At 37.2% G+C, this 27,663-nt stretch overlaps 1 protein-coding gene across 2 annotated transcripts; it reads right to left on the reverse strand.

Annotated features, from left to right (window-relative positions):
• Positions 1–638: 638 nt before the first annotated feature.
• Positions 639–27,663, reverse strand: rel (v-rel avian reticuloendotheliosis viral oncogene homolog). 2 transcript variants are annotated; one of them, XM_028468123.1, is made up of 10 exons: positions 27,569–27,663; positions 23,805–23,941; positions 21,908–22,056; positions 18,497–18,588; positions 9,457–9,597; positions 4,923–5,027; positions 4,558–4,776; positions 4,408–4,473; positions 2,575–2,649; positions 639–2,491 (listed from the first exon to the last, which is right to left on the reverse strand). In XM_028468123.1, exons 1-10 carry the CDS (start codon positions 27,573–27,575, stop codon positions 1,671–1,673), a joined length of 1,812 nt encoding a protein of 603 aa, XP_028323924.1. In that variant the 5' UTR covers positions 27,576–27,663; the 3' UTR covers positions 639–1,670. The 2 variants fall into 2 exon arrangements, with proteins under 2 accessions (XP_028323924.1, XP_028323923.1); XM_028468122.1 differs by having other exon boundaries at positions 23,805–23,944; positions 27,569–27,652.

The raw sequence follows: 27,663 nt of genomic DNA on the forward strand, positions 1-27,663 counted from the left end.
GATTGGCTAATGCTGCGTTCACCCACCAGCGACACATCCAACTCGATGAGTTTCACTGCCTGCTGAAGAGAGGAGCTGTGATCCTTTTTCTCCTCTCATAAACATAAACCACCAGTGAAAAAAGCCGGTGTGATTAGCGGCTAATGCTATCCTAGCTCAGTGCTACAGAGAGAACTTTTACCTGCTACTACCATCTCCTCACTGATTCTCCTCCACACCTAATCCTTCCTAGTCCGGTCCCTGTTATAAAAGCTGTGTCATACAGCTCCAGGTGGTCACACACAGCTTCTACTCCATGGTTGAATGGGTGAACAGACCGGTGTCCGTGTTGACGGCCTGACGTCATCGTCAACCAAGACTCTGAATGCGTTTCGGCATCAATGTCTGATCACGAGCAGTGTGACTCTGATTTATGTTTTAAAATCTATGAAGGTTTGAACTTTGAGAGTGTTTAAACAAGAGAGAAATGTTAATTCCTGTCTGAGAATAAAAAGTATTAAGTGTGTTATGAGGGGTTTAAAAAATAAAGCTGACTACTTCGCGGATTTCGCCTATTGCGGGTTATTTTTTAGAACGTAACCCCCGCGATAAACGAGGACTACTAGTTTAGATACATACATGCACAAAATCAGACTAGCTATAAAGATGACAAAATCCATTTATTGTGAATTGTTCTTATGTAAAAACAAAAATGAAGACTAAAAATGTAAATATACTTTCAATGACACCCAAACCAACCAAGGGACATAAAGTAAGAAATCCTTTTCAGGCTAAGCTAGCTAGTGTCAAAAACATCTGACAGGAGCAAGTGTTTGTCCCAAAGAGCACAGAATGAATATTCAGAAGAGTAAAAACGTAACCTTCAATCCTCTGATAGAAAAGCTCTGAGAACTCTGCATCAGACGTGAGATCACTGGTATGACATAGTCACTACTAAGGAAAGACACAATGTGCTTCCTCCCACTTCCTCAATGGAAATTTCAAAACAATGCCAGTAGACGAGTGTTCTAGCATGGGTACTGCTTTCACTCCTAACTGTTGCTAACATGTATATACACGTAACACTGCACCCTTAATATACATAACACACAAAAAAACAGTACATTTAAAAGCAAAAGTAGAGAAAAAAGTAACATTCTTTACTGACATCTAGAGCATTTTTTATACAAAGAAATAAAAATGTACCTTAATAAAAAAAAACTCCTTATCTGTACATTAAATGCTTGTTTAACCTTTATAAAAATCAAACAACTGGAAATCAACCACACAGTGTGCTTGAGGCCAACTTCACCAAAACGAAGAAAAGTACAAAATTCTAACGTACATTCATTTCTTTAAAAGCCACGAGTATAAATAAAGTCCTCATTAAAATTTGAAGCAAAGTCCATTTACATACAGACCATATCCCACGGAAGTGAAGGTGAGCTCAACTTTAGTTACCGTCATGTTTTGAAGATGTTCAATTTGCTTGAAGATCAAGGGCTTTAACCAGCAATGACATGTTCTTTATCTTTAGATTTTCTCTTCTCCTTGTGTGATGGCTTTAGTCATTTACCATTAAACCTTACTGAACCAGTTGTGTTTAAGGCAGTCGTTTCAAAGGCTTCAACATGATCAGAGATCCCGTTTGAGTTGGGTTTTGCTTGTTTTCCGAAGTCTAAATTCCCTGTTCAGTTGCTTTGCTTGGTAGTTTTGAGCCACTCATCCAATGTGGAAAAATGATCGTTTGACACTTGACTGATTTGACCGTTGAACTCAAAGGGATTCCTCAAATTTTTCAGAGGCTGTGTTATGCCGCTACCATCTTGCATCATTGGAAAATCATTGCAGTTTGTCAAATAATGTGGATTCAGGTCTGTGTACGTGTTTCCTTGACTTTCTATTGGAGGGAAGAGGAGCCCACCAGGGTTCTCCTGTTCCAGTGTGACCTGAGGCTCCTGCTTTAGATGGAAGCCAACTTGAGTCATTTCTCCAGTAAGAAAATCTCTCCTCTCCATTTGCTCTTTAAAAGGGCTGCCTGCAGATTCTGGGGCATTCAGGCCTGTGTTGAGGATATTGAAGCTTGGCCACATATGCTGCAGACCTTGGTTCTGGTTCCCAAGGTGATTCTGGCATTGGCTCTGAGAGATAGGCTCCGCCCTTTGTGGCTGCCGATGGACGACTGACTGGGACTCTGCCTGCAGGTTTGAATCCAAGCACTTCAGGTCGCTCATGGAGAGATTAGGGAGGAGATTTTTCTCGAAATTGTTGTGTGAGTAACTGGGGTTTGGCAACTGTTGCCTGCTGTTGGCAACAATGCTGTGAGCAGGAGATGGATTGATGGTGACTGTATCTATTGGGGGCCCTTGGATTGGATTCACCCATGAATGGTTGATTTGTAAATTTGGAGCTTGTGGAGTCAGTCTGATGTTTGGATGACCTGGTTGGTAGGGTTGGTTGAATCTGATTGGTTGCTGCTGCTGCATTGTAGGCGGGGTCTGCTTAAAATAATCTGTAAAATACAATTGTATATTGAATTATCCTGATTATTGTGGAATTTCATCAACATTTGAATGAAGTCAGTGTTTGGATTACCTTTTCGCATTTGACCCATTGTACTGTGTAGTCCTGGTTTCGGCCTGTTCATGTTCAGACCAGAGAAAGGACCACCTACAGGGAGCACGTAAACCACTGTTAGGATGCACGTTGACATTTGTTGATGTATTGCACAATACAGCTTCTAACTCAACCATTAAGTAGTGTTGTTGGTTGATTCTTCTCCAACTCTTGACATTTTAGACAAAGTCTTACTTGGCATATTTTGTTGTAAAAATAAGAGTAAGAGTGACTGCACTCTATGGATTGAAACCTGGCTTTTATGATACAATTTTGCTATTGGCTGAGGATGGAGGTTTGTGTGGTTTTGGTGAAAAAAGAGCCGGCACTGTCCTATAAAAACTAACACCCATGTACTTTACAATCTGTGGTAATCAGGTTTGATTGAGAGAATCGCGGATAGAGAGCTATAGTGAGTATTGAGTAGGTAGTTAGTGGTACGGGTGGGACAATATATCATGCAACAAGATTATCATCATCATCATCACAATAAGTATCAAGTGTTATCGTGATGGGGGCTGCGGGTGGAGAAAGTCAATGGCTGTGTCGTAAATGTCATACTAATGTACTATACACCACAAAAAAAGTATATACTGTCTACTATCTACCCACTGAAGTATACTTCCATCGTGTATTTCGATGCATTTACAACAAAAAAAACCTGAATCACACTGAGGCTAAATATCTCTGTTGATTCTCCAACTTTGAAAGTTCTGAAAAAATTTAAGTGAGAAAGTGACCAAGTAGAATATCAACATGTGCTCATTTGATCCATAAAACTCACATATGGACATTTAATTCTGACTTTTCTGAGATTTTCAGAGACCCTTTATTATGCAACTGACTGAACTTCCTGTTAACTTCAAAACAAGAGCCTTATTTACAAAAGTGTTAAGAACTAATAGAAGACATTAAGAGATGCTTTTATTTTGAAAAGGGGATGTTTGATTTTTAGCTTGAAGCCTGTCCCAGGATGATTTTACATGTCGCTCACAATGAATCATGGGGCAGAGTATTAGTGTGTTCACCGTGCATACTTCAAAAATGTCCTGATAGTATACATCTGAGTATTTCTTGCATACTCAATTTTTTCCATACTATCTAATGTGAACGCACTACATACTAATTTTGATGTCAAACTTAGTATGAGTAGTACGTTAGTATGATATTTTGAACACAGCCAATATTGTTGAAAATAAAAGTCTCTATCTTAAAACTGGGCTGTGTCGACTGTTCTAGTTTGGCAGTTTGACATTTTAATAACTTGTTATGCAAGGTTCATGTATAGATAGGAATCTTTTTTTGAAGTATATCATAATGATGACCTGATTTGGTTTTATTTTTTGACCGTCATGAATTGTCAGTCTCTGTTTTTGCGTTCTAATTGCAGAATGGCAATTTTTTTTCCTCACTTATGTTATTATTTATTTTATCTTTTAAATTCCTATTGAGTTGAAAAGGTCATACTTAGAGTAAGTACTGTATGCCCAAAGCTAAAGTCAAATAAAGTCCTAGTTATTTTTCCAACTGCATTTTTTACTTTTTTCCCCCTTTTCCAAAATATTGCATCGCATCATTATCGTTAGCCCTGTATCATATATCGTATTGTGAAATTTGTATATCGTCCCACCCATAATACTTGGCATAGCATAGATTGTTCTTTTGAGATTCTATAGAATAGACTGGGCGTGTCTTACGCACTCAAGGAGCCCCACCCATAATTGAAGCATTTTTTGAATTTCCAACATTGAGGAACGTCAGACAAAACCTTGGGGCTACTTTAAATAAGACAAGGTTTTGACGATCTCTTACCTGACAATCCCGATATTTTCATCAAATGCTCCCTTTTCCGTCTTTTCTCATTGTATCCATATGGGTCTGCAGAAAAACACCAGAAGTTCACACAAAGATTTCCCAATATTTCACGCATCCAGTTTTGGAGCTAGGGTGACCACCACTCACCTTTGTCGTCAGGTATGTATCTGAAATCCATCGGTTCGCTGACCTCCTGATCCGAGGGTCGGCGCAGCTGCATCTGTACGGTCACTGATTCCGTGATGGAAGGGTTGTAATAGGGTGGAGTCTTAAACACGATGGCGACCTGGCGATGAACATCTGCCTGCGAGAACGAACCCTTGGACTCCCAGCCATCAGAGGAGAAGAATCGTACCTCAATATCATCTGGAGGGAAAAGTGTTGATGTGATGACAGGAGGAAATGACTGAATCACCATGAAAGGACACGGGCAACATGGTGAGAGAGATTAAATGCACAGCAGATGACAAACTTTCAGAGCAAGGACGATAGAGAACACTGAGTGGAGGTACCTTTCTGTACTTTGTCACACAGCAGGAAGATCTCATCCTCTCCTTTAACACTTCCACTGTTCCTGTTAACTCGACAGATCCTGAGCTCGGCTGTGCTCGGGGCCCCTTGTGAAGCAAAAGCAGGTTGTAAATATGCAGCTCAGCAAATCTCTGCAGCTACAACTTTGAGCATACTGTCTGTTTTAATGAGCTTTGGTCTATATTTCAACTTTCTTAAAGGGATCATCCACTATTTGTACAAATGTGGTTTAAAACCTTTGAAATGTACTTAATAGAAGCTCTATGCCTAACAAAATGCGTTATTATGCACCATATTCATTTTTTTTTATAAACTTTTAAAAATAGGACTACTTTTACAGTTTTAGAGCCTGTGTTCCTCCATCTTGAAACCATGTGATTGATGATGTCACACAGCCCCACTGCCTGTAATTAGCCCTTTGTTTTATACTGGAGTGAAGCATTCAGCATGCTTTTTAGATCATTTAGCAGCTTTTTCAGTTAAAATGACTTGTGCTGCTTTTAGTTGCTCTAAATAATCAGGAACAGTTAACTCATTGACTGCCAACGACAGTGCGACAAAGTTGTCCTGTGAATATCGAGCTTGTACCATGATGTAGTGACCAACTGGTGCCATGTAGGTGGCAGCAGAGCACCTTTGGATGAAAGATCACCCGTGAAGGGCAGAGCTCAGAGAGAGAGGAAAAGAGTTTACGAGACAGAAAATGGCGCTACAAGAGTTGATGCTGAAGTTCTTAACAGCTCCCAGCAGCACACACTCAACCAGAGCATGTGTAGAACTAAGTGGACTATTGAGAGTGTCGCGATGGTGAGATAAAACGATCAAAAAACGGGGCAAGCGGTGAGACTCGGCATGTCCGGGAGAAGGAGGAAGTTGCGTGGGAGAGACTTGGAGGAACGCCAAAATACAGTAAGCAAACCATTCAACCATAGCAAAATAATAATAATTTAGCCATCAAAAGCCCAGTCTCAGTGTTGTTTTTGGAGTTTTATAGTAGTAGACTAATGTTGAGGTGTCACTAAAGCAAAAAAAAAAAATGCTTCAAAGTCACTAATAGATTTTTTCAGAAAAAGCCGTTTTTCTCAGCTTTTTGTCACAAACTGGCGATTTGTGTGAAACTTGCCTCTATTCAACTGCTGATTATGAAACAAGCTAGAAACACAATTATTTTTTGTGATGAAACTACAGAGTGTAATCTGTGAGAATCTGGTTTAGATTTCAGATTGTCATAGTACAAAATATTCTGTGGGTCATAAAAAATCAGTAAAAATCATCTATGGGGTTGGCTGCTCTGAAAAGGGCTGGCAGTGAATGAGTTGAAGATGTCAATGTAACCAACTTTATTTTACTGAAAGAGGATAAAAACAGTTGTGACCCAAAACTCTGCTGTTTTGTAGTAGGCAATGAAGCAGAGAAGAAGAGCTCTCCTAAGCGACCTTTACTCTCCCTTAAACAGTGCGCTGACACGCTTTGGTGGCTGAAGTAAATCACAGACTGTTGAAGGACTCCCACCCAAAAGGACTTCTATCCTCAGGGTTTGTGTGTCTTCAACAGTCTGTAATTTACTTGCTAACTTAGCTGCTAAATGATCTAAAAATCAGGCTGAATGCTTCACTCCAATAGAAAACAATGGAATGTTTACAGGCGGCGGGGCCGTGTGACGTCATCAGTCATGTGATTTCAAAATGGCGGAACACATGCTCTGAAACTGTAAAGTAGTCCCACTTTTGAAAGGCAATTAAATGAATATGGTGCAAAAATAATGTGTTTTGTTGGGCACAGATCTTCTAATGACATTTCAAAGATTTTAGGCCACATTTGTAAAAACAGTGGAGGATCCCTTTAAGGCTTGTCTTTTTTGAACAGTGAAAGATCTTGAAAGACGTTAGTCAGATTTAAGTCTTATTGCCTCGGATTCTCAGAGAAGCCTCAACACGCACAGGGTCACATGTCACATGGCAAGGGCAAGGCAAATTTATTTGTATAGCGCATTTCATACACAAGGCAACTCAATGTGCTTTACATGATAAAACATTCAATTGTTTAAAATCAATAAGAACATTTAAAATCATCAGTAAAATCAATTCAAAACAACAAACACATTAAATCAACATCATGACCAAAAATCTCTCTCTCATCATACGCAGTAGAGAAAAAAAGTGCCTGGCTACAGTCAGTAGAGGAAGTGATTCTTAGTAACAGTGTTACTTCCCCTTTTGTTGCATTGAAACCATGCTGACAGACACAGACACACACTGGTACAGTGCACACACTACACATGCAAAGACAAACAAATTACACATTACAGATGTTTACTGGAGGACATGAAGGAGAAAGGGACGAGACTTGGACTGGCTCGAGCTACAGACTGATGCTGTGTACTATACACTACAAACTCAATGAGTATATACTATCGACTATATACTTTAAGTATGATTAGGATGATGAGCGTTTCCACTGAAGTATATTTCCAAGTTTCCCAAAATCCATTTGGAACCTACAGCAAAAAAAACCTGAATCACACTGAGGCTAAATAATAAATATCTCTGTTGATTCTCCACCTTTGAAAGTTCTGAAAACATTTTAAAAAAGAAAGTGACCAAGTAGAATATCAACATGTGCTCATTTGATCCATAAAACTCATCTATACACATTTCAGAGACCCTCCATTGTGCTACTGACAAAACTTCTGGTCCACTTCAAAACAAGAGCCCTATTTACAAAAGAGTTAAAAAACAAAACAAAACAAAAGGACAGACAAGAAGGGATGCTTTTATTTTGAAGAGGGGATGTTTGACTTTTAGCTTGAAGCCAGTCCCAGGACCATCTTACCTTCCACTTACAATGCATCATGGGCCGGTTGAGTATGACTAGTGTCCCCACTGTGATACGCAAAAAAATGTCCCCATATAGTATACATCCAGGTATTTCTCTGTACTTAATCTGTTCATACTAATTAATGTGAACGGACTACATACTGAGTAGTACGTTATTATGACATTTACAGCTTGTGTGTCTGATCCTCAGTATTTAATCTGTAAAGACAGGTGAAAAATCACTGCACAGCCTTTTAGGAATCAGTTCTGGTGGAAATGATACTTTGTGCACTTTTTAGTTTCAAATTCTAGATTTGAAGTCTCTGTTTAAAGATGTTGAAGTTTGAAGTGTTTGTTTTTCTCCGTCTACGTTCTGCCTGCCTGCACACCCTTTGAACACTAGGATGGACTGATCATTGGTTCACGGCTCAACTCGTATGGACTATACTTCTATCCTATTCTGTTCAATAACCTCAACCAGTGGAAGCGGATGTTCTCCACCTCTGAACCTGGTTCTGCTGGAGATTTCTTCTTATAAAAAGAGGGAGTGTTTTCCTCCCACTGTTGCTAAATGCTTATTTATGTGGATCTTGTGGATTCTTTCTTTCTTTCTTACTATGGACTTTATATTTTGTTAAGCACTTTGAGATGACTGTTGTAATTTCCTATATAAATAAAGTTGAATTGAATTGAAATCTTTAGCCAGTTTGGTTTCTCTCCAGTGTGACTTCCTCTTCCCTGATAAATCATTTATCTCCAAGGAGTCGATAACATTCACAACTTTGGAACTGAACTCAAGATTTGGAGGATTTGAACCAAAGACCAAGACCAGAATTCATTTTTGCTATTCTTCAATTTTTTTTATGTGATAATAAGGAGAAGAAGCTGGTGAAATAATAAATATCTTCAATCAATGCATTAATCCGCTCCGTGATGACTGCAACTTTCCTGATGTTGTGACTGAGTGACACACACCACCATTTTTAGTTGTTTTTGTATTACTATTGCAACAACACATCATCAGTAGGGTAAAACTAACCTGTCTCACGACGGTCTAAACCCAGCTCACGTTCCCTATTATTTACAGTTCAACTGTTTCTGATTAATTCATTTGGACATTTCAATGAAAACATTTCCCATTGGCTCACTGATTCCTCCTTGGAAATGTGTTGGGTAGCCTTATGTGTCAGACATTTCAGAAAAACCTCTAAACACTAATTGTGCATTCACCCAACTGATGTTTTTTTCTTTCTTTCAGATATTAAAAATAATTCTGGACTCATCAGTGGATTTTTAATACATGCAAGAGTTTATTTTTTTCCAAGAATTTAGTTTTTACATGTTCTGCTTTGATAGAGTTGTAATTTCTTTTGTCTGTCAAATGTATTTAAAAGAAACTAAAACTAAAGAGAGAATGTCATTTAACTGTTCAAATTTGTTATGGTTTTTTAAATGGATTTTTATGGTCTAGGGCAAGGTGTGTTTTGAGCTGGGATTTGATGGTTGTACATGCACACGTGCATGTGTGCAAGCATAATTAAACTATAAATATTGGAAATGTTACTTTTTGAACAACCGGTATTTAAAATAAATGATTTTAACACACAAAATTCAAGTTTTATATCAAAATTATTTTACAAAACCAATGGCCTCTGTGCAATATTTAACCTAAACAAAGAAAGTTACGTTTGTCACTCACTGTTGTCGTAGATGGGGTTGGAGACGATGGGGTGGAGGGCGTGGGTGTAGTGGCCGTTCTTATCCTGGAGGAAGACCTGGATGCACAGACGAACCACGTTGAGGTCGTACTCCTCAATCTGCAGCAGCTGCTCCCGTGGCACTGCACCAACATCAACACAAAGCTACTTATTATCATCAATAGATCACTGAGAAAACATACAGCTAACATCACACACTATTCAACCAAATGTGTGTGATCACTAGCAGCTGCAGTGGTGAAGGAGGGGCCAAACACACACATACATGACAGGGCAAAATCCTAAAGGACAAAAATGCAATCTTTCTCATTTAAAACAATGACACATACTTAGATTTTACGGGTCAAAATTTTCCCAATTCCATCTCAGAGTTATCCCATTTCCATGTCATTTCTGCATCAGTTTGTACATTTCTGCTTTGTTTTATCGTCTTTCTTTAAACCTAAAATCGTGCAAAACATGCAAATTGTGCAAAAAAAGCTGCAGCATGTACGGCTTCGTTTGGCTTAATTGGGTCAAAAGTCCATAATCACCTTTCAGCATATTGTAATTCTAAGTGTTCTGATAGGAAACGGGACTTCTGCACCTTCTCTTGGCATATTGTCATTAATTTCATATTCAGACACAGTAAAAATGCTCTGAAACAAGCACATGCTAAGATCATGCAGGACTTTGAGCAAGAGTTGTCGTCCATCCGTTCGTTACACTTGCTAAAGCTAACATTAGACCACCCAAAAAATTAGGTGGTAATGTGTGATTTTGTCATAATTTAGATATGTCCATTTCAGAAGGTGAAAGCTGCAGTATGTAAGTTTCTTTGGCTTTATTTGGTCAAAAGAGGGGGGATGGGGGAGTGTTGTTGATTTCATTCAAGTCTCACAATTGTACATACTGCAGCTTTAGGTCCATCACATCACGTCACAATACGTCAGACTTTTCCGTCTGCCTGACCACCTGTTTACGGAGACAAATTGCGTGTAAATGTGTGAAATTTTCCCAAAACATGCATTTGATGCTATATTCAGTGTCATTACGCAGTTTCAGCTCAATTTTGTTAAAAAAAGTGTTTTTTTTTTGTTTTTTTTAATATGGAATAATAGAATTCCATATTTACCGTTCGTTTTCAGCGATCACGGAAACTTAAAGGCCCTACATAATTCATAAAACATTTGATGACAGTTAAGGTTAGGGTTAGGTGTTGTCATTTGATGAATTGAATGAAATGAAAACTGGAATTGTATGAATTTTTTCTTAAAAATACAAACAAATGAAAAACAGACACTAGAGCAGATTTAGTTAAGCCCATCCACTAAACCTGAATTCCGTGTCAGGATTAGAATCAATATCTGAATATTAATTAACTATTTTGATGTCTTTTAACTTTAATTCAAATGTAATGATGTTGACTGTGCTTTAAAGGTAACATTTTGCACTTTCAGGTAGGAGTCCATTCTTTATGCAGCCAATAATACAAAATGAAGGCGTTTAGAATAATTCTATGCTTTGCAGACAGATGGAAAAAACACCCCCCAATAATTAATGAATTAAAAATCCCACTACTTATCAAAAGTTACTATCACACCACATGCACACAGACGTCATCACCACACATCCTGCTCTGAGGTAAAAGCAAGTTTTCACAGCCACCCACTTTCTCCTCCTCTGCCTCTCACTGACTCTCCTGCTCATGTGGAGGCCATCCCCGCCCACCGCCTGTCACCACTGTGACGCTCTGCTACGTCACCTTGGAGTGGAAACCAGTGTGCGCCTCACGTGGGACATCAGGCCAGGGCTGAATTCCTGACGTGTGTGAAAGTGGTGGGACTCGTGCAGGTGTCAAGACTTTGCATATTTACAGCTGAGAGGATGTGACAGAGTTTGTATTTCATTCAACCAAACACGTATCAGCAGTGATGATACTTCCCACACCCTTTAAGCCTGCCCCAGTCAAACGAATCGCAAATGCAGCTGCAGAAATGAAGAATGCTCAATCCGTGTAAATCCATGTACCCTTCATTCTTTGGTTATTCTGTTTTAAAACCAAATCAAAATAACAAATAAATGCTGTGATTATTTTGTTTTACTGACTTAAAACCAAAACAGAAATACAGAAACATCAAAAACCAGATAAGCAGCGTTTTTTCTGTTTTAAAATAAAATATTGTGCCGTTTGTGTAATATTTGTGCATCTACAGAGAAATTAAGCAAGAACTGAAGTCCTCCCTCCTCAGGTCCTGGACCAGGTCTCCTCACACAATAGGGCTGTTTAGGATTTATTTCAGCAGTTTTCTGCTCCTGCTCATGTTTTCATGCAGTCTGTGGATGTTTTAGCCCGTATTAAGCTGCTCAGGTTTATGTTTTGTTTTTTATGGTGACTGACTATGTGAGGCTGTTGTGAGGAACAATAGATGTTAGAACTTCTACCATTTGACACTTTTGCAAAAACAATTACAGCTTTTTTGAGGGCAGTAAAATTATTTATTTTGCATGTTATAACACACGGAAGTTGATCACATGAAACGAGGGGCACCAGTAGATTCATTACACCACCTCTGGTTTCTTTAATCACAAATCATGTGCATGCTTTATGTAAAATGGGGATTCATTTATGTAATAATAACGTTTCAATTCACCAGTTCATCTGTATCAATCAATCAATCAATCTTTATTTGTATAGCGCCAAATCATAACCAATGGTATCTCAAGACACTTTACAGTAGAGCAGTCTTAAGGACGGACTCTTCATTTTATGGATACACACATATGCATATATACGTATATACACATACATATGTATCCCACACCCAACATGACATCTGTAATGTGACTTAAACGCTGCTTATCGGGTTTTTCATTTTTTTTGTATTTCTGTTTTGGTTTTAAGTCAGTAAAACCAAATAACCACATTGTTTATTTCTTATTTTGATTTGTTTTGATTTGGGGCACAGAGAAAGCAGACTTTACGCTGGACCAAAAAAAAAAAAATATATATATACTGTATATATATATATATATATTTACTGACAACTTGGATTTTCCTCATTGATATTTGAGGTTCCAGGTAAAAAACATTCACCTTCCCGGTGCTCGCCCCTCCTACGTATACCTGCCTAGTTAATGAAGGATGACCTGGTCAACATTTAGAATTTACCCTGTGCAAACTATAAAATAAATAAATCCCACAAAAAGAAACAATTTTACATTTTAATAAACAGTAACCTAATTAATCAGGTCAAATATTAAATTATTTAAACCTAGAAAATAGCTCCAACATTACTGTTTAGGAAAAGTGGGTGAAGAATTAATGATAATGAATAAAAACTTATTTTCAGTTTTTTTTGTTTTGTTTAAAAATTTCAATATTCTTTTTGAACATTTTGCTAGAAACCTATGACTGCTTTTGCATTTTAAACATGGTTTCTTAAAACATCTAATCCAACTTACTTAAATCACTGATTACATTATAGCAAAAATGAATTATTTCTGACAGGTGCAGGAAAGTTGGTTTTAGTGGAAACAACGTTGGCTTTAGCACAGCCTGAGGACGGAGGCAGGTCACTGTGCAGCTGGCACAGAACACGGGGGCGAGGGTGTGAAATAAAAGCTTCTGCACATTCTCACCACATGAAACATTTCTGCTGCATGACACGCACTCAACCACATCATTGGACATCTGTTACATTCAGCTTGTATGACTTCCTGATGCTCAGCGCACAGACGTGCACTGGCCTGACATAAATCAAGCACCGCAGACATTCACTGCATTACCATGTATACAAACTCCATTAGAGTAGAGGAATGGCAGAGAGAATCATGAAATAGTCTAATACACTTTACCAGATAAACAGGCAACAATCATCCTACGCACTTTGATCTCCAAAAATTCTGAAAATTTTACCAATTGTTCCTTAATTATTCAATTGGCACAAAGTCAAGTTTTAGTTTGATCGGATGAATACATTTTGAAATATTTATTTCTTACATTTTCAGCTTCCATTATCTCAGGGACTACAGCACATAGGAAACTGAAATATGGTATAATAATACAGCTCCACCTACTCTCTTAGAATATATAAAAAAAATCTGCTATACATCCTATGTGCTGGACATGCCAGCCCTTCAAAATTGAGGTCTGGAACATGTTTGGTCCTTCAGTAAACAACTTAACATATGTCTCAGATCCCTGTAATTTGTTCAGCTTTGAGTTATGAACATAGACTGTTCATATCACTAATGATTAGTCACATATATGCATTGGTTCTTGGGTGACAGTCGCTTGAAATCCAAAAAATATACTTTTTTTTTTTTACTATTTTCATTGGCCCATAACTGCATGTGGGAATGTAAGAAAAAAATCTGGACTCTGTTTTAATTTATATCATAAATATTAATCTTAGTTGGAATATAAAACAATTTTTATTTTGTACCCCAACATTGAGTTATTTCACCACTCGCTGATATTGAAAATCCTTTACATGAGGTCACTGTAGCTTGTTTCTGTGTCTCATAATCATTAAAAACACTTTTTACAATAAAGACAAATCGGCTAAGCCATGATATGGATTCATTTCTGTAATGCACAACCACAACAGTAAAGTGATAACATGATGTCATCACATTTATAGCATCCATGTCATCAGTTCAGATACGATGAGCTTTCTTCATGCAGAGCAACTTTAAGCATTCCCACTAACACAACTCAGATGTTGCCTAGCTGGTGGCCCGGGGCCACATGGAGCCCTTGGTTTTATTTTGTGAGGCCCCCAAAGTTAATGCACAAAATAACCCCAAAAACATCCAAACTTATTGAAAATACACAAAATCACTCAAACACACCCAAACATACAAGAAAATACAAAAAAGGAAATTAAAAATAAAGAAAATTACTCCAAAAACACAGAAGACGACCAGAAACCTACCCAAATACAACAGAAAACTATACAAAAACATACAAAATGACCAAAAAGACAAATATAGAAAACACCAAAACTTACAAGAAAATACACAAAAGAAAATCCAAAATACACAAAAAAAATTCCAAAATACACAAAATCACTACAAAAACACAAAAGACGACTAGAAATACACACAAAAACAACAGAAATCTATACAAAAACACACAAAATGACAACAAAAAGACAAACAAAACACCCAAACTTAAAGAAAAATACACAAAAGGGGAACAAAACTACACAAAATCACTCCAAAAACACAATACAACTAGAAACATACCCAAACATAACAGAAGACTATACAATACTATACAAAACGACAAATGTGCGAAAAGACACACAAAACACCAAAACTTACAATAAAATACACAAAAGAAAATCAAAAATACACAAAAGAAAATCAAAAATACACAAAATCACTCCAAAAACACACAAGGCGACTAGAAATATACACAAAAATAACCAAAAACTATGCAATACAACAGCAAACAAATAAAACCAGAATAAAAATCACACAAAGCCTTTGTCATTCCCTGTATTAATGCTCAGATTGGTCATTATACTAAATGCTGACATCATGTTGATTATGTGACCTTTGGATCAGACATTCAGGTCTTTATGGCGTTGCTGGGACAAAAGTCGTTCATCTCTGCACTACCTGAAAAAGGACCGACCTAATCTGGATTTATTCATTGTAAAATGAACCAGAGAGCAACAGAACTGTCCATCATCATCACTAGCAGGATGAGGAGGATGGTGAGGGTGAGGAGGGTGAACACACCTGTCCACTGTCCCGTCCACAATACAGGAAGCAGCTGAGTTTCACAGCAGAAGTGAAAGAGAGAAAAAACAGACTTCATTTCTTTAAACAAGTCTGTAAACATAGCTGATCTAAATATTCTGTCCAACTGCATTCATTTTAGTTAAAAATTTTTTATTTTAATGCATATACCAAATATATAGCAACTTAGTACTGTATATATGCGCCTTATTTTTTTAATGTCACTAAGATACTTCTGTATGTCTTATTCAAAGTGTCCAAATATTATGTGGTGCAACTGTCTGGCATTACTGCTGTTTTGAAAAAGTCTTAAAAATTACTCTAAATCTATTTAAATGTGTTTTCTGCCCTATTTTTTATTATATTATGGTCCTGTATAAGATTTCAAAGTATTTCTATATTTATTTCCATCATAATATTCATGCAAACCTTGTCCAATGATGAACATGTAATAAAATATGATTTGTTGAAATTCTTTTACCTCATTGACCCAAATATAAAGTAGTAGTTGGTTGCTGCCATGACCTACAGATAGTTTATGTATATAATAAGATTATATTTAGTGATAATGTAGCACTTATTTGCTGAACAATGTACATTATTAACAAAGTAATGTAAGGCTAAGGGTGTAAAAAGAAATCGATTTGGCGATATATCGCGATATTTCACTGAGCGATTATCGTATCGATCCAAAAAAATTCAAAATCGATTTTATTATTCATGTTTTTTAACAAAAAAAACATTTCATCTCGCCAACATATGCATTGTACGTAAATGCCTGGTCACTTCCTCACTCCTCAGTGCATTTTAGCTGGAAGTAGATTTCAGTTGATTTTCATACTGGACACTTTTACAGATGTATGTGGTTACTTAAAAAAAAAAAAAAAAAGAATTAAAAGAACTAAACAGAATCAGAATCTGTTGTAAAAGCAAAAGTAATTTGACAGATTAATTAGGGGTGTCCCAATCCGATATTGATATCGATCCGATATCAGCCAGAAAACGAATATCAGATTTTATCAGACTGCATCTAAAATCTCTGATATAAGCTCTCTGGTAAGTTTTTGTTGTTTTTGGCCCCGCCCTCAGTTGTTCCCACCATATACTGACAGTACAAAAAGAACTTAAGTGAACCTGAATTGCTGACTATTGTTCTCTTGTTTGTAACATCACTTGATCAATCCTTTTCTAACATTCCACACTACAAAATAAGTAGTAAAAGTATGTGTGGTTAGAGCTGATATCGTATTGGATCGATATCGGTATTGGCCGACACGCAAGGCTGCAATATCGGTATCGTATCGGAAGTGAAAAAGTTGTATCGGGACATCCCTAAGTTTAATGAACTTACAACTTGTTTTTGATATTTGTCCTTGAATTACAGTTAGTTACCTTTTATTTGTTCCTGCAAGTAAAAAAAAGAAGAAATAAATAGTATTTTAATTAATAGTATTAAACTAAAAAATGAAAACAACAAGGGAAAGAAAGAGAAAAGTGTTTTAATTAAGTCATGTCAGAGACATCCCTTTTTACTGTTTTTATTCCTAATGTGTGTAAACACGACTGTTAATGTGTAGAATGCCCTTGAACCTTTCATAAAATTAAAAAATAAATACACATAAACAATCTGTATTTCGTACAACTTTGTACTTGTATAGGTGAAATGTGTAATTACTGATATCGTGATCTATATCGTATTGTTTAGTATCAGGATATATTGTATCGTGACATGCAAATCATGAATCGTATCGTTAGATTCATGACAAGTGCCCACCCCTATGTAACACCTACTAACAACAGAGGGCAAGAAGGGAATCTACCTACTGTACAATAACACACACACACGCACACGCACGCACACGCACACACACACACACACACACACACACACACACACACGCACACACACACACACACAGAGAAATGCCTTCAATACCTTCAATTTTATTTGTAAAAAAAAGAAAGTCCTGTAACCCACTGTTACCATTAAGTGAGTGAGCTGGGGAACCCCCCTGGTTCCCTCCCTCCCCCTTTAATGAATTCTGTGTTCCCAGCTCTCACGTGGCCTCCTGCGCTGAATTGAGCAACTGTGAGGAAGAATGGGGAAGTAAGCTTGTTTGTACACGAGCAGCTCAGAATGAAAGCACACAGAGGAAATGTTGCTGCGGTGACAAAGGGCCCAATAAATGGGTCACTACCAAGATTTGAAATCGTTTCTCGTGAATCGCTTTGATTCTGTTCAAGTGTAAGTGAGGAAGGAAAAGCTGCAGCACAACCACAGACGGACACACGGAGAGAAACAGCACCAGAACCAGCACCAGCACCAGAACCAGAACCAGAACCAGAACCAGAACCAGAACCAACCTCCAACCAGTCAAAAACATCAATATGTCACACCAAGTCACTGGTTAACTGGAATTACTTTAGCGCCAATAGCTCACTAGTTATGATTCACCTTCAGCTCCATTCATTCTCCCACTGCACAACACACTTTATATTAGATTTGTCTATCATTTCTACCTTGTACATATATATCTTTATTCATCTTTACATTATTATAACTATTGTTTTTATACTTTTCTTTGTTTTTGTTTCAAATGTGTTAGTTTTTCTGGTGGCATCCAATGTGGACAACAAACAAGGAATTTCATTGTACAGTGAAACATGATTCCTTATTGTGCACATGACATTAAACACTTTCAATCTTGAATCTTTGAATCTAGTTATTAAAAGTGTGTGTTACTAGTTAAATTGTTCATTTTTCTGAATACAACTAGTCCACAAAAAAAATGCAGGTACACGTTAACATGTAGGGTCTGTACTACAAAGCTGGATAAGTACATCCTGATATCTCTCCGTTAGCTTCACCACACCAGAGAGCAGCTGTACTACAAAGCAGGATATAAACACTATTACTAACTCAGGTGATTTGAAATAAAATGTAGTACAAAAAATCTTAAATATGATTTCAAAATAATAATAATTTTAGAGAAAAAAAGACTCAGAAATTTGTGAAATGGGGTCACGACAAGAAAAAGTTTGGGAACCACTTCCTTAATCCTGATTAACATCACTAGTGAAAACAGTGTGTTTTTGACAGAAGAGAATAAACTTACTGGGCTTTCTATACTGGGAAAGATCCAACACTATCAGCACTATTGATTGAAGGTTACATTATTTCATCAATGAAAGAAGAAGAAGAAGAAGAAGAAGAAGAAGAAGAAGAAGAAGAAGAAGAAGAAGAAGAAGAAGAAGAAGAAGAAGAAGAAGAAGAAGAAGAGAACGAACCATTGAAGGGGTTAATTCCTCTGGTGATCCTCTGAACGATGGCCTCCTTCACCTCCTTCCTCCTCGCACACTGAATGCCCAGGTTTTGAAAACTGGGACAAAGACAATAAAACAAAACCATAAATCAGAGCGTGCACGGCTTCAAAATAAAGCAGCTACACAATAATGCACTGGTGTCAAACTCAAGGCCCAAGGGCCAAATCCAGCCCATTTGAGCATTTTATTTGGCCCACAGGAGAAAGTAAAAATAACAGAACAGCAATAATTATTGTGTAATTCAGATGTAGATATCTCAGTCCCTTTAAATACACAAATTCAATGAAACTCCACAACATTAGCAAGGCTCCCAGTTTCCCCGTGCTTATATCACATGATGGCAGACATTTTTAATCTCAAATTGTTGAAAAAACTCTTCATTTTTTCCCCCAAAATTAATTTTCTTTAAATTATTAAAGAAAATTTCACAAAATCCTGTAATTTGAAGTGAATATCCTGCAGGGACTGATATTTGTCACTTAAAGCCAGATACTCTTTTTAAGTTTTTGGTTGAAATTGTCTTTATGTCCTGATAGAAATTAAGATCTTATGTACTCTGAAAAAAGAAAATCCATCATCTGTAGCAGCTGTAAACCTGTAATAACTTCAACCAATGGAAAAAAATGAACCGTTTCTTTTTTCAACCAATCACGTCTCCCTGCTTGTTCTCAATCCCTCACATGCACAAACCCACACTCTAAGCGCGTCACCGCTGACAGAGTTAAAACAGAGTTTTTGGTCACGTTTTTTTAACATATATAATGATAAAGTTTATTGTTTACTTACTGCTGAATGAAACATGAAACAACAACGTTTCTACACAATACAAGTGATGAGCTGAGCTCCTCTCCTGCAGCAGCTGTGAGCATGCATGTGAGTGAGACGGAGCACAGAGGGGAGGGGCGAGGGGGGTAAAGGCGGAGCCGTCGGGGAGGCTACATTCAAAATCATGCTAGCTTTTGAAAAGCACCTACCCTCCCTTTAATACTTTCTTGACCTTCTTTGACCAGTTTGGACTGTCAACTGCCAGTTTTCTTCTGGACGTAACTATGCAGAAGTCAAAGAAGTACCAAATCGATCAGCAGACACATCTGAAGAAGACTGGCAGTTGACAGTTGAAACATGTCAGGAGATCAAAGAAAATTTCCTGAAAAACAGCTGTCTGAATAAAGGAAACCGTAACATATTATTCAAAAAGAACTTGCTGGAATTATTTTTCAACCGGGGCGTCTCATTGAGATTGATAATTGCAGGTGTCTTAAATACTTCCCATATCATTTATAGGTCGAAGTACAAATTAGGGAACAATAACGTTAAAATGACCGGTTTTATGGTGTGGAATCTACAGCCCACTTTAGATCAAACTGCTCTGTCTTTGGCCCCTGAACTACGCTGAGTTTGAGTCAGTGCTCTGCAGTAATGTATGAACACAAATCACATTGTTCTTCAGGGATGTCAAAGTGATGACGAGGCATCGCCGTCCGTCTGGTTTGGTTAGTCAATCACATTAACAACAACATTTCATCATCAATTATTGGTTCAAATGTGCAGCAATAGTATTTGTTAATGACTCTGTATCACAGACATATAGACCACAGGTTCTCAACCTTTTCAGTCTGTGGCCCCAAAAATAAAGGTGAGACCAGGGACCCCCACTGTAGCTGAAGGTGGTTGAACACAGACATGAATATTGAAGAACAGTCATGTGGAGACAGGACCATCTATAAGGGGGAATAAAGGGGAGAGATTTTTGGGGTCCATCCATAAAGTCAGTAAAATGATGGTCTATTGTTCTATGAACCTGCGATAACCATATTTATTTATTTATATGAATAATATCCACTGTTATCCAGAAACGTTTATTATTATTATAGTCATCTTAAAGATGGAAATCTTTGTTTTAATCAGAAATCAAATGAATCAAAAGTGAAAAGTTGTAAATTATAGTGGCCACAAATGGACAGAAAAAGTGGTAAAAAGGGTTCAAAGCATCAAAATTGGAACAATTAGTAGAAAAAATAGTTTAAACTGGCAAATAATGGACATGACAAATCGTGAATGTGGTTCAATTGGCAAAAAATAGACATGAAATTTGGTGAAAAGAGGTTACAAGTGACAATAATTGGTCAACATATGTGACATTAGGTGGTACAAGTGATGGAAAAAGTTTGTGTTGAAAATGTCTTGAAAATGGAAAAAATGTGCAGAAAAGGCATTGAAATTTGGTGGAGGAGTGGCAGAAATGGGAGTAATGTAGCAAAAATGCATTAAAAGGAGCAAAAAAATGGCAATAAAAAATTATGAAAATAGGTTATAATATGGTAAGTTTGGTGTAGTTGCAGAACAAGGGTAAAAATAAGCAAAGATGGGCTCAAATTGTTGAAAAACGAAAAGTCTTAGTTTCTTGAAGGCATCTGGTGACCCCCTCCCAGTGTCCCGTGACCCCAAATGGGGTCCTAACCCCAAAGTTGAGAAACCCTGTTTTAGAAGGAGAAGAATAAGTTAATGACTCCTTCCTACACAACACACACTCGTGCACCTCACACACACACATTCTTATTTTCTTTAACAGATAGTAAATGATGAGTAATGTCAGACTGGGGAATTCCCAACTTGCTTTCCTCATCACAGACACGAGTTGATAGTGTGTGTGTGTGTGTGTGTGTGTGAGTGCGTGTGTGTGTGTGTGTGCGTGCGTGTGTGTGTGTGCGTGTGTGTGTTTCTTCTGTCTCGTAAACATAATTTGTTTACTCTCAAAATCCATCGTTTCAAATGGTTTACAGTGAGCATCGTCTCACGCTGACACTGAGGATCACTGCTGTCTTTAACCCTCCTATTATCCTTGGGGTCAATTTGACCCTATTCAATGTTTATTATTCAAAGAAATAATACTTTACTTTGTTTTTTGCTTCATATTTCATACATTTTCCTAATTTGATGGGTACAATCGATTAAGCATAAAACACTTGCATGCATTGGTGTTGTTCTGGGGTCAATTTGACCCCAAGCTGTTTTAGCTGTGTAAAACTTGTCTGTCTGTGTGTGACCCATGTGTGACCCCACAAACAATAGGGTTCATACTCTTGTGGTTAATAATGTTGTTAGTAACGATTTAAGATAATTTAATAATAATTTAAAAGTGTAGTGCTAGAGAACAGGTGAAGGTTTCAGTATGAAGGGGTTATTTATGTATTCAACCAATAAACAAAGTGTCTGACACAAAACTTGGTCAAATAATTTCTGAAAATCATCTTCTGGAGGCAAATAATGCCTGGGTCAGAATTGACCCCAGGGGTAAAACATGTTTTTGAGGATAATATGAGGGTTAATAAACATGGCACTGATTAGAATTGAAGCAGCTGCAGAAACACTCACGCGATCACTTTGCGGTCAGGACCAAACTCCAGCTCGTAGAATCCGTCTTTGCAGTCCTTCCCCACCAGGTCGTGGGGGTGTGGCCTGTACGGTTCATTCTTGGTCACCAGGTGGACGCGCACCTTTCCCCTGCCGCAGTAATTCAGGATCTGTGAAGAGCAGGGTTGGGTCAATTACATTTTTCAGTTACAATTACATCTTCATTTATCCATGTTCAACTACAACTCAATTGTTCTTATTTTAGCTAATTTATTTGTAACTATTTGATGGCTTTTATAGTTTTATCTTTCATAAGCTCTTACTCTGTGACTGTAGTTTTATTGTTTTTTATGTAATTGTCCTCTGTGCTATTTATTTGTTTTAAGAACATTTTAGTTTTATTTTGACACTGTAAACTTGTTACTTGTGCTGTTGCCAGGACACACTCGTAAAATAGATTATTAATCTCAATGTGGTTCTCCAGACTAAACAAAGGCTAAATAAAAATAAAATCAATTACGATTACAGTGGCCAAAATTGTTTCCAATTACAATGCAGTTACAATTATTATTTTTATTATGAGAAAATCAGGATAAAAAATCCATTACAATTATGTTCTCAATAACTAAAGTTTAATTACAATTAATCACAATTACTGAGCCTGAAGTAAATAATCTAATAAAAGTTAACCTTCCTCTTCTGTTAGCAGTTCAGTTTAACCCTCGATTTACATTTTTTTTAAATGGTAAATTGTGGTAAAGCTTAATATAAAACATATTTTAATAATTGTTAACTACATATGTGTACATAGAACTGTAACATGGTTCCCCGGTTATAATTTTGCGTAAAATTGTAATTGAGAATTTCAATAAAATTTTCATGACAATTACAGTTACACAGTCAATTATTTGAATTCAATTACAATTACATTTTTATAACAACAGCAACAGATTTTGGAAATTAAAATTACAATTATAATCATTGATTTGATAAACCTGTACTATTTGGGACGTCTACTGCAAATGTGCGCGAGGGGCTACGATTTAAAAGTTCAAGGGCGTGCTACAGAGTCAATTTTGACAAAGTAATTACAAAAATGTTTTGAAATTTGAGGTTTTGGTAGCCTTGACATACATGGCAGGATTCGTCACTTGCAAACATTTCTGACTACTCCAATTGAGACATTCAATTTCGGAAGCGCATTCCGTAAAAACTCATCATCTTCCTGACACATGATCATCCAATTGTCCAAAGCATTTCTGAGCACATTTGGGACGTATGTGTTGAAAACTGTCAACATGATAAAATAGTAGAATGAAAAAAGTGCTATTCTCTCACCACCAGGGGGCAGTAGGACTTGACGCGTGAATTGCCATGCCATTGCGTGTGGATTGCGTTTCCAGTTTTCAGTTTTCATTGAATGAGTTTTGGCTGAGTTATTCAAAAATTTCTATTTTTAAAATTGATCAAAATTTCGCACCAAAATTGCAGACTTCCTGTTGAATTTAGATTTTAGGTTCAAATCACATTTTTGCTAGTCACAGTCCACTGCATATACCTATTGAATACCATCTAGCTAGTTCAAACCAGTGAAAAATTACAAACTCTAGGTGGCGTTAACAAATCCCAAAATTCCATCAAAAAACTAAGACTTAAATTTTTCACCAAACTATACCGACTTGCCAAATTTCATGACATTGCACCACTGGGAAGGGCCTCACAAATTCAAGTAAAGTGGTGATTAAAGAAGAAGAAGAAAAAAAATCCCTACAGGAACAATAGGGCCCGAGCACCACTTGTGCAATTCTAATTATCAATTACACGATTACAATTATAATTGACCCCAACCCTGGTGGAGAGACTGTGATGATGAGAACAGAAGCCTGTGGTGGATCCAAAGGCAGAAGGTGAGACCTACCTGCAGGCTGGGATACGACCTGTTGTTGTCTGAACTCTTCTCTCCAGGGATGCTTCCAGCAGAGCGACCTTCAACCTTGTATCTGAAGCGCATTCCTCTCTGCTTGGGCTGCTCAAAGATCTGAACCGATGGCTCAGCTACTGAGGAAACACAGAGGGATTCATACAACCTGCAATAAAAGCAGTGTTTATATCTCAAATCACAGAGCTCACATAATACTGGGATCCACTCAGGTAAGGTTCACAAGATGTCCTAACTAAACACTGGACTTTCTTTAAAACTTGAAAGTTTTTAACAGATAAACACATTGTGGAGGCCTCATAAATCAATAAATCAAAGATAATTTGCTCAACAACAGAAAATGATGTAAAGGGTTGAAATTGTTGCTCAAAAGCTTATTTTAATCTCCACTTTAAAAAGTATCTGTTCTCATTCTATTGGATCTAAGTGCTGCATTTGACACTGTAGATCATACAATTTTGTTGCACAGATTGCAAACATGGGTTGGACTAAATGGAAAAGTAAAGCAATGGTTTAAGTTCTACTTGGTGGAGCAAAGTTATTTTGTAAGCATTGGAAACTTTGAATCTGACAGATTGCCAATGTCCTGTGGGGTTCCTCAGGGATCTGTTCTTGGACCTCTTCTGTTTAGCCTTTATATGCTTCCTTTAGGACAAATTTTACAGAACTGTAAGGTTGATTATCAGAGCTACGCAGATGACACACAACTATATCCATCACTGAACCCAGATGACTATGGTCCCATTGAGGTGTTGTGTGACTGCTTAGAAAAAGTAAACTGCTGGATGAGTGAAAACTTCCTTCAACTAAACCATGACAAGATGGAGGTGATTGTCTTTGGTAACAAGGAAAAGAGGACTGCTGTCAGCAAGTATCTGAGTCTGGATCTTTAAAAGCTAAAGACCAAGTCAAAAACCTTGGTGTTCTGATTGACTCAGATCTTACATTCAGCATCAGATCAAATCTATCACAAAAACATCTTCTACCACCTAAAGAACATCTCCAGAGTGAAAGGTTTAATGACTCAGAAAGATCAGGAGAAACTGGTCCATGCTTTTATCTCCAGCAGACTGGACTATTGTAATGGTCTTCATCAAACATCTACAGCTGGTTCAGAACGCTGCAGCTCAGGTCTGAACACATTAGTCCAGTTTTAAAGTCTTTACACTGGCTCCCAGTCAGCCTCAGAATAGACTTTAAAGTTCTGCTGCTGGTTATAAATCTGTGAATGGGTTTGGTCCAGAATACATCAGTGACATGTTAGTCAGGTATGAACCCAGCAGGTCTCTCAGATCTATGGACACAGGTCAGATAGTGGAGCCCAGAGTTCACAGTAAACATGGTGATGCTGCTTTTAGTTGTTATGCTGCAAAGAAGTGGAACAAACTGCAGCAGAGCTGAAGTCAGCATCACATGTGAACATTTTTAAATCAAAGTTAAAGGAACTTTTTTTCTCTACTGCGTATGATTGAGAGAGAGATTTATGGTCATGATGTTGATGTAATGTGTTTGTTGATGATTTTAATTGATTTTAAAGATGATTTTAAATGTTATTATTGATTTTAAACAATTGAATGTTTTATCATGTAAAGCACATTGAGTTGCCTTGTGTATGAAATGCGCTATACAAATAAATTTGCCTGCCTTGCCTTAAACATTATAATTGTTGGAAAAGTTTGGTGCATTGCATTGTGGGACCCGAAAGCATCACTATTGGAGCAATTAGTTTAAACTGGCAAATATTGGGCATGACAAATGGTGAATGTGGTTAAATTGGCAAAAAAATAAGCATGAAATATGGTGAAAAAAGGTTAAAAGAGAAAATTATGTGTCAGCTTTAAGGGATACCAGGTGTCAAATTACAAGCAAATATTGCATTTAATTTAGCATGTGAGCAGCCACTCTTATCTAGTAGTAATTTGACACCTGCTTCACTACCTGCAGCTGCTTTCAAAACAGACGGAGAAGGTCAAAGGTCGAAATAAAATTCTTGAATAAATGAATTATTCTACAAAAACATCTTGAGCGTCACCTCTTTCTTTCTCATCAGTGGGAAAAAATGATACATTTTGAAACTTTTTACAGATTTATTTCAGTCACCAATCCCAAGTTTTTTCTTTTCCAAATAATACATTCTATATTTAAGTTTTCAGCAGCACAAAATATCCAATCGACACACAGAGTGTGAGTTGAAAGAGTTGAAACTGCCCCCACATGTTGTTTGAGGAACTGAAACCAAACTGTGGAAGCATTTCTGCTTTTTAAAGAGGCCTGCGCCTTTTTTTTTTTTTTTTAAAGAAAGCTGAACAAGCCTATAAATGGCATTAAGAGAGAAACCTCAAAACCAGTGGTTCTCAAAAGTTTTGGGGGCTTAAGTACCCCTTTTTCTCTTATTCCTGAACCCATGTACCCCCTTTTTCTCTTATTCCTGAACCCAAGTACCCCCTTTTTCTCTTATTCCTGAACCCAAGTACCCCCTTTGTCCGACTACAACATTTTGCTCATGATGGAATGAATTATTGATGATAAACATTTTAAAGAACCTCATTTTGTAAATAAGTGGAATGAAATCATAGGCGGAGTTTGATATTGTTGCCAAGGGGAGGGCAAAGGAATAAAATAGAATTAAATATATAAACCGTCTCGAGATTCACGCCAACCACAATGTGTGTAACATAATTGATAATGTTGACTGTAAAGATGTGCAGATTCGCGCCATTTAATTTCATGATAATATCAAGCAGGTTTCTGCTTCATTTATGTTGCAGTACCATACATGACCTGCTGGGAGCAGTGTCGCTTCATTATTTACATTGTGAAGAAGAATTGCGCAAAAGAAGAAAAACCAACCTAAAGTCTCAAAAGTTGGGGATCATTTTATACTACAAACCTGAGGTAGAACTAACATCTGTTACATGAAACACTTAAATATTTGTATTTTATGTACATTATATTAAAAATTGTATGAATTTGGGAAAACTGCAATGAAAACTTTTGACCACAATGTTGCCCTTGACCCCGCAAACTCTGCGTATGAATGAAACAGTATTTAGTGCCTCCTGAATAGATTTATTTCAATAGTTTTTTCAAAATATAATTTCCAATCATCTTCCACCTGGTGTGGGACCAACACTGACCTTTGTATTTTTAGTTCATGCTCTAATCAAAATCATTTCATCATCATTATTTTAACTATTATTTTCAAACTAAAAATAAACATGTTTTCAATGCTTTCATATGTCAATTTTCCTCTCTCTCTCTAGTACTCCCTGCAGTGCCCTCGCGTTCCCCTAGGGGTACACGCACCCCCATTTTAAAAACCCTGCTCCAAACAAAAGGAAGGTAACTGCAGCTTCTACACAAGCTTTAATAAACATGGCTCTGAAAAAAAAAGGAAGTGAAATGACTCCACAGACACTCAGTGATTGGGTTTCAATTTAAACTCATGCATGTCACATGTAACGAGGACAAAAAAGTCATAATAATGTATATACAGTATGCATGTTTGTAAAGTAATTAGTAGATAAAGTACTTCTGATTCTGATTGTATATTCAAAGTGACTATATATCACATTTCTGATCCCTCAGTTATGAAGTATCCAACCAGTTTTGCTGTAGCTCCATCGTTACTGATCAATAATTAATGCTAATAACTAATGTGTAGCAGTAGCTTTAGTGTGATAATGTGTCTGTGTCTGTGTGTGTGTGTGTGTTTATTGCTGTAAATAATAAAAACAACTCACCGTCCATGATGCTGTGTGTGTGTGTGTGTGTGTGTGTGTGTGTCTGGTGTTAAAATGCAGCAGCACCTCAGAGGCTTTCAGTCGGTGAAGCCTGG

The sequence above is a fragment of the Gouania willdenowi genome, chromosome 15 (genome assembly GCF_900634775.1).
Source record: "Gouania willdenowi chromosome 15, fGouWil2.1, whole genome shotgun sequence".
NCBI classification, from domain to species: Eukaryota; Metazoa; Chordata; class Actinopteri; order Blenniiformes; family Gobiesocidae; genus Gouania; species Gouania willdenowi.